The sequence below is a fragment of the Quercus lobata genome, chromosome 5 (genome assembly GCF_001633185.2).
Source record: "Quercus lobata isolate SW786 chromosome 5, ValleyOak3.0 Primary Assembly, whole genome shotgun sequence".
NCBI lineage: Eukaryota > Viridiplantae > Streptophyta > Magnoliopsida > Fagales > Fagaceae > Quercus > Quercus lobata.
In genome coordinates this window covers 72,608,937-72,617,758 of record NC_044908.1, presented here as the reverse complement: position 1 = coordinate 72,617,758, position 8,822 = coordinate 72,608,937, and the positions used below count along the sequence as shown (strand labels likewise).

At 31.7% G+C, this 8,822-nt stretch overlaps 1 protein-coding gene and 1 long non-coding RNA gene across 2 annotated transcripts; one reads left to right on the top strand and one right to left on the bottom strand.

Moving 5' to 3' along the window:
- Window positions 1–1,444, top strand: LOC115988627. Its single transcript, XR_004091596.1, has 3 exons — window positions 1–114; window positions 470–568; window positions 1,341–1,444. It is a non-coding gene; the product is annotated as an uncharacterized LOC115988627 (long non-coding RNA).
- Window positions 1,445–7,409: 5,965 nt separating this feature from the next.
- On the bottom strand, window positions 7,410–8,822 carry LOC115991080 (probable F-box protein At4g22030). The gene has a single exon (XM_031114827.1). It carries the CDS (start codon window positions 8,820–8,822, stop codon window positions 7,410–7,412), a length of 1,413 nt encoding a protein of 470 aa, XP_030970687.1.

Here is an 8,822-nt window from a genome sequence, read left to right as displayed (position 1 = left end):
ACTTGCAAAATCTCAAGGAGTTGGAAGCAAAAATCGAGCTCTGGGTCAATGGCAAAGAAGGGTTTGTTGAACCAGTACTTGTTGCAGCTTCAGCATCATCCACTGAGAACCAAGGTCTCCCTCAACAAAACAACACGTATTTTTGTTCTTTTTTTTTTTTTTTGGTTATCTGGGTTCGTTTGAAGTTTTGATTTTGCTTAATTTTTCTTTTGACCCATGTTTGGTTGCTGAGAAATGAAGAGGAAGTAGAAGAAACATGAAAGTTTGAATCTTTTCCATTGTTTTTCTTTTCTGGGTTTGGAATTATATGACACGAACATTCAGCTGAATCAGGAAAAAAGTCAAATTTAATTTTCTTGTATATTTACTGTGCTGAAAGTGAATTATACATATGTATTTTTAACGGCTATAAATTGGGCTTTACTTTTTCTCTGCGATTAATCAGTGTGCAATTTGTTATTTAAATCAGGCAATTACAGCAGGGGTGTTGTCGGGGATCAGTGACTTGGTTTCGCAGAAGCTCACTGGGATACAGAAGATTCAACTGAGAAGGCTTGTTCTCAAAGTAGTAAAGCTCTTTGTCAATTCAATTTATAGCAAAATTACTTACGTTGTCAATTCAATTGAAGATAGTTATATTGTATAGTATAAAGCTTCTTGTTGTACATATGCTTTTTTTTTTTTTTTTTGATATTGGATTTTGAGGACCCTTTGGCCTAAATTGATGCTAAAATCTCAAACTAAACCTGTTGGTGCTGTGTGTTTTGACACCGGGAGATTGAGTCTGTTCCTAATTTGCTTTGCTTTATTGAATTATTGTCCGTTTGTATTATTAATCCAACAAGAATAAAAAGAAGACTGTAGTTTGGAGCAAGTGTTTATTTATTTATTTATTATTTTTTTTATGCAAGAGCAAGAGTTTTATTGAATAGTGGTGAGGGAACCGTATTGATAATAATTGTTGTAAGGTTGTATTTAGTTAGTTAGGGTCCTTAGGGATTTATTTTTTTAGCAATAAAAAAAGTTAGGTATTTAGTTAATTAGTTAGTTAGTTAATTAGTTACGATTCTAAGCATGTTAATCGTATTTAACACATGTTAAAATTATTAATTTATATAGGGAATAATAGAATGTGGGCCAATAGAATAGTTTTATAGTTTTATATATGCCTATTATTAGTTAGTTACAATTGATTGCTGATTGCATTTCATTCCTTAATATTTTTCTAATTAAATTGGTGTTCCTATAATTCTCATATATTCTCCTACCATTCCCATCTATTCCCGTTAGGAACCATTCTCCTACAACACTAACAAAAACAACTCTGACATTTGTTGCAGTCATGGTGAACACCGACTACCTAGCCATCTTCCAATCCAATAATGGAGACATTGTTGCAATTAGGATGGTTTAGGGAAGAGCATGGCAGTGGAGGGGATAGGCTCGGTTTCACAATGAATGTCGTTCTTCAGTTGCCCATCTCTCTCTCTCTATATATTGATAAAAATCTAAGAAAAATAGTATTAGATTTCAAAAATATTATTAAAAAATAATAAATAATATTTAAATAAAATAAGGAATGAATAAATAGAATCGGAAATAGTACTTGAAAAAGTTGGTAAAAAACAAAAGTGGACTTTTCTCTCTATATTGGGTGAGAAAATGGAGAGAATATAAAAGAGATGCTATCTCTATATCATCGTCGTCGTCGTCTTTAAAGGACTTATATAATAGAAAAGTAGTTCAATTGTTTGATCACTCTATTCACTTGAGAGCTCAATGACAATGTTAGAGCTAGGTTTCTCTCATAATATAACTTCTATTCAAACTTATTGTAAATAAAAACTGACACTATTATGTGAAAAATGTAATGAAACAAATATCTTAAAATAATGTCTAAAGGTGTACTTATTATGAATAACATTAAAAAGTGATATTAACTAAGTTATCCAAAAAAACATGACAGTGAAATATATATCCATATATACTTTTAATCTCATGATCCATTAAATAATTAATTTAATAAATTATGTGATTAAAATATATCCTTCCACATCACTTCTTTAAATAATTAATTTAATAAGTTATGTGATTAAAATACTTTTGAATGCATATGAATACCCACGTAATATATTGAAGAAATTAGAAGAATCTCTTTTAAACTAGCATGGAAGGAAATTTCTTTTTCATTTTTAGGACAAAGTTTGTCTAAAAATTTGGTTAGAGTAATATGATGATGATATGTGTCGCTGTCATATGTATTGCACATAACTTACTAAACCACACTTAAGTAATTGTATACAATCATTTTAAGTGAGTTATGCACATTGTGAGCAACAACGACACATGTTATTTCTTATAATGCATTAAAGTCTAACGCTCTAACTAATTTTGTGGCCAAAATTTATTCTCTTTATTTTTAGTAGTTTTTTACTCATATTATTTTTAAAATTTAATGTAAGCATCTTCGATTTTCAATTTAAATAATGGAAAATGTTAGGCTCAACCTCCAAAAGAAATTAAGAAAATATGTGTCTTGCCGTGTGTAATTCACATGACCCACTTTGTTAATTGGGTTAAGTGAGTCAAGTATATTGCATATAATAATAGCAAATATCATCTTTCTATTGGTGGTTAAAGTCAAACTTTATCATTAAATAATTAAGGCCATGGACATTATGTTTATATTCGTGACAAATCAAGCTTTTGTGTTAATTCTATCTTTAAAGAAAAAAGAAAAAAGAAAAAAGGAAAGCTTATGTGCTAATATTTTCCATTAAAACCTAAAATATATAATTACGTGATATACACATGATTTCCCTATGTTTATTATATATGTAATTAAATCCGTTAGACTTTAATAGAAAATAATAAAAAAAGGTTTGATTTGTCATAAATTAATTTTTTTAGAGTAATGTCATAAATTAACTTAATCTTCAAAGGTTAATTATTCTAAAAAGTGCAAGGACCAAACTAACTCTCAATCAAAGTCTAGGGATTTTATAAAATTAAAAATAATTCAAAATCTAGGAATAAAATTGGAATAATCCCTCATTTTTATTAATTTAAACATCGATTTTAAATTTTTATTTATTTATTTTTATTGTACAATAGAATAGTAAATATTTTTGTGAGTTCATCACTTGTGAGTTAATTAATTAAAGAGATCAAAATTGTTCCTTTTATTTTAACGGTTTTAACTGATTAAGTCAATAAGCTTTGTAGTAGCATTGTTAACATAAGAAAGAAAGTTCTAAGGGTTAAATTAAACTATCAAAATATATTTAACAATTTCGAAGGTTTTTTTTTTTTTTTTTGGGTGAGAATAAAAAACATAGCTTGACTAAATTAAGCAAAGGCGAAATCTCATGATCATGATCTCCCTAAATGTATATCATGATCATGATATACATTTAGGAGATCAAGAGGGACATTTTTAGGAGATCTGGTGAGAATGAAAAATGTGTTACTGAGTTACCTTGTTTACGAGTATGACAAAACTATTAATGTCATTTTTTTTTTTTTTTTTTTTTTTTTTTTTTTTTTTTTTTGCGGAAAAGAAAACTTTATTACCAAAAAAAGAAAAAACAACAACACAGTCTAGGCAGCTTTCACCAAGATGAGATTAGCAAAATTAGGTGGGCTGAACCCCATGCCCAGGTCAAAAGAGACTAAAAATAAAAAATAAATAAATAAAAAAAGATCGATCTATCAAGGACCACTTAGCTAGAGTATGGACAACATGTTGAGCTTCTCTATATACCCGGTTGAAGGAAATCTTTGAAAGTCATGGAATATATTGAGGTATCAAGCAGGATATGATGACCAACAGCTGAGAGGCTGGTTGCCTTGTCCACCATAGTTTTGCAATGGAGCTAGGGCTTTAGCAAGATAGTGGTTGAAGATTTCAGAGTAGATTAAGCATCAGAGTATTAGGTGGAATTGTAAAAGATAATGGGAATCACAAAAAGTATATCAAAAAAGAAATAAACAATTTATTATAAAGGTCACGAGATCAACAAACTTGACCCACTCTAAATAAGCGAATTAAAATAAATATATACTTAAATATCTAATTATAGTAAAAAGCACACACAAAATATATATTTATATATATATATATATATATTTATGCACAATATGAAATAAAACTTCTATTTTCATCCTTAGTGTTTCATTTTACATGCGGCCAAACCAACCAGCTACAATACTATATATATATATATATATATATATATATATATATATATATATATATGTTTCTAATTTTTTTTCATTGTAAAATTTGATTAATTTATAAGAAATTTTTTTTATTAGTTTATAAGAAAACAAAAAGGACGAATGGCAAGCTATAGTTAGTAAAATATAAAGTGGAATATGCTCAAATTCATGCATCTAATAATTAACAAAAACACACTGTAACGACCCAAGAAAAAGTGCTAGCTACATCTGTGCTATACCTCAAAAGAACTAGTCACTATTGAGGCTTCTTGTAATTGTTAATAAAGCCCAGATCTATCCAATAAATACCCGATGTAGGACTCATCACATACCCACACACATCACACAATCAAACTTAAAATTGGGGCATTACAATCTTCCCCACTTAAATCCCTAATGTCCTCGTTATGGCCCACTTTGTGGAGTAGTGTTTCTGAGCCCACATGGGGTTACCGAACCGGCTCTAATACCATATGTAACGACCCAAGAAAAAGCACTAACCACATCTGCGCTATACCTCAAAAGAACTAGTCACTATTAAGGCTCCTTACAATTGTTAATAAAGTCCAGATTTACCCAATAAATACTCGATGTGGGACTCATCACATACCCACACACATCACACAATCAATAAAATTGGGGCATTACACGCACACTACATATGGAATAAGAACCATTCTTTGTGTTTTCTTTTATGCTTTTATAACTGACATACTACAGTATGTCATGCATTTGATTTTTTTTTTTTTAATATATATTTTTGTGGCTTTATAAGAAAAAGAAAAAGAATGTGTAGCATATTGTGATTAATAGAACAAAAAATGAAATAATTATAGTGAGACAAATTATTTTGATTCAAAATACGTATATATAATTAAATAATTATACATACACATGTATATTGATTCACAAAATTGACATCTTAATTGCACATATAAAATTTTAGTATAACTATATCTCCCAAAAAAGAAAAACCAAACAAGAAAAGCATGCTCTATTACCGATTGCTTTTTAACATCACAATGCTAACCTTTGATTACATGGCAAAAACTTCTGTTGTTTAATTTATATGTGTTTTGAACAAGGACGGACCCAAGATTTCAAGCTAGGGGGAGGAGATAAGCGAAAAAAAAAAAAAAAAAAAAAAAAAAAAAAAAAAAAAAAAAAATTCAAATACACATTCATATAGTATTAAGAAACTTTCAACCAAGACAAATACACAAAAATTATTGTTTTTTAATATATTAAGATACGATCATCTACCAATAAAAACAAAAGACACAAAACACTATTATTTCTTAATACACAAAACACTATTGTTTCTGTCACTCAACCAGTCTCACAACCGATACTATGAATTTATTATTCATTACCAATAAACACATTTTCTAACTTTACCGTTTTTAATCCTGTTGAATTATTGTTCCTCTTTTTGTCACTTGTCCCTATTATTGCCCAACTACCTAATAATCACAAACTCACAAAGCCAAAAAGCCAAAAAAAAAAAAAAAAAAAAAAAAAAAAAAAAAAAACCACAAGCACAGATGCATATATTCAAATTCACAATCACCATCATCACTCATCAGTAAAAACACAAACACCACAAGTACAGATTCTGAGATTCACAAACATTATATTAGGTTTTGAAGGATAGATTAAATACTTAATTGAGTGTGAGGTGTTAACTGTGAAGGCTAGAGCAACAAAGTTGGGCTGGGCAGATTGATCAACCAGTGGTAGGATGGGTCTTGCGTGGCAGCATTGGTGTGGGCGTTTGGGTCTACGTCAGGGCAACAAGATGGGTTTCGTTTGGGTGGCGGTGTGGGCAGCGAGTTGGGTTGTTGGTCTTGCGTGGTGGCAGAGTGGGCAATGGCAAGATGGGTCTTGCCGTCTTGGACTCTCATTCTCTCTCGCCTCTCAGTTTCTCTCTGTATTGCCCACTCTCTACTCTATAGGTCTCTCTCTCCTCTTTCTCTTTGTCTCGACTCTCAAATTTTTTTTTTTTTTTTACTCGTTTTTCCGTTTGGACTACTAGGTTTGCATTTGTTTGGATTTGCATGTTTTTTTTTAACAATTTATATGGACTGGGTTAATAATTCATGATTTTGGAGGGGGCCCAAGCTACATAGTAAGGGGAGCTCAAGTCTATTTTTTTTTTTTTTTAAATCAAAAAATTAAGCTACTATTTTTTTTTTTGGGCCCAGGAGGGCCTGGGCCCTACTTGGGTCCATCCCTGGTTTTGAATGTCATAAAACTATTTGCCTCTCCATATATTCCCACTCAGTTGTTATGAATTCATGAGGCAAAATGACGAAGGCATTAATTATATAAGTTTTTGATCCAACCCATTTATGGAAATTATTGAATATTTCGGGAGTACCATAAATGCATACTCCCTCTCTCATATAAATTATGGGTTTAATCATAAATTTAATTAGTGAGACTCACAGTTATGTAAGATGAGAAAGCAAGAATTTATAGTACTCCGAAAATACTCAATAATATAGGTTTTCATTGAATTTTTAGTTTTATTCACTCTTTGTCCTGAGATGCAAAAAAGAGAGTGGCAGTGGGACCAGAAGTTTCAGTTGAGCCATCTCCAAATTTCGTGACCAAATCCAACTATTCAACATAATAAAACAATAAACTAAGACATTTCAAATAATCTAAGCCCGTGCAATTTTTTGACCACCTGTCTTGAATAGTCTACTAGATATTCAACTAATCTACATAGAATTACTTCTTCAACAACATATTTTTGAACTCTTGTGGTACTGTCGTAAAGTTATTTGTTTGTGCAACTTCGATTTTCAACACCTTGTAATAGGAAATTCAAGTTATTATATGCAAGAAACCAAAAAAAATCTTTTACAAAATCTTTTTGCACAAGTAGCGAATATAAAATTTTAGAATTAGCATTTTTTTTCAATGTTAGAACATAGTACAAAGAGTTAAATAAGTTATAAACAGTTGACAAATCAAAGAATTCAATTAAGTGATCGAGAGACTAAGAAATACATGCATTTTATTTTACAAACTCTTTTTGCACAAGTAGCTGATATATATAAAATTGGAGAATTAACATTTTTTTTCTATGTTAGAAGATTGTACAATGTACAATGAATTAATCAAGTTATTATATAAACAATTATCAGATTAAAGAATTTGATTAATTACAAAATCCAGAACTAGAAAAGCTTGCTTGCAAACTCGTCTACACGGGAAGAAGCTGACTTTCTAGCAAGTTCTCTGAGTTGTGATAAGCTTCTTCCAAGTTTCATAGCCACCTTCATTTGAAACAGTTCCCCATTTTCTCTTTTCTCCAAATCTTTTTCCTCTAGTGTGGCTTCAATTGATTCTTGCAATAGCCGGAAAAAGCCACCACAGTTTCTGTACATCTCAATCACCATCCCAACTTGTGCACCATGCTCAAAAGCATTAACTGTGCTAGCTAAAGCCCCAGCAGCCACTGCTACTATTGGTGCCCATGATCCATTACCAATAAAAGCTGAGCCAAAGGCTGCTATGCCCGTGAGTAATGGACCTGAGATAGCTAAAGTCTTGTTGATTTTCAACGCCAAGTTGCCCAGTCTTACATAGTCCTCTATGTCTTTTCTCTCCACCACCTTAATGATCTCTCGCATTTCCATTTCAAGTTCCTCACTCCATCCATTGTTACATTGTTTTCCTTCATGGGAAAAGTTTTTCTTTTGTAGTACTTGATTTTTAGGCCACCAAACAGCTGGCTCAAACTTTGCTGGGAATTTTTCAAGCATTGCACCAAGTAAGGGAAGTGGGTACGCTTTGTCAAGAGCCAAAACCTTTTCCATCACCTCCTTCACATCTTCTTGTGTTGGAGTTCCAATGGCGAGCATGGTTTGGATTTGGCTTTGTAACTGCTTGAACAATCTTGTAGCATTGCGTTGCTCCTCGGCAAGTTGTGAAGGTTGAATTTTGTTCATTATAAGCAACATTCCCGTGGCTGCGGAATACAAAAGAGTAGACGATAATTTCAAAGCCAAAAGAGGCATTCCAATGCCACCAGTTACAGCAACACCAGCCATTGTTGCAGCTGTGAGAATTATCATGTTGATGGAGTTTAGAAGAAGGGTGTTCCAGTTGTCACGTTGCTCTCCAATGTTGGCGTGCATCTCTACTCTATCAGCTACGGCCTCTAAGATGGCATAGAGTTGAGTGGTAACATTAGAACTAGAGCTGTGTGATCTATCATCGATGACATTGAACTTTTCAACTGGGGTTGTGTTTATGAACCCGTCTCTTATATTCAGTTCCTCACCTAGATTTCTCTTTGGTATTTTTGGAACTGAGAAAGAGAGTTTTGGAAGTTTTGGGACTTGAATAGTAGCATGGATTTTCCTTGAACAACAAGAAGACGAAGATGCAGAAGGTAAAAGGAGAGCTGAAGCCATTTGATTGAGAGGTTTTTTTTTCTCTTTGGTAATTGTGTATTTGTGTTGCAGAAATAATATATTTGGATCTTGTGTATTTGTGTTGTAGAAAGAAAAGGTTTTGAATGAAGATTGAGAGGCATATTGGGTCTTATTTATAGTGTTGGAAACAGAACTATAACACTGGGTCAT

Coding starts and splice junctions, on each gene's coding strand:
- LOC115991080 (XM_031114827.1), bottom strand. CDS start 8,822: ATGACCCAGTGTTATAGTTCTGTTTCCAACACTATAAATAAGACCCAA.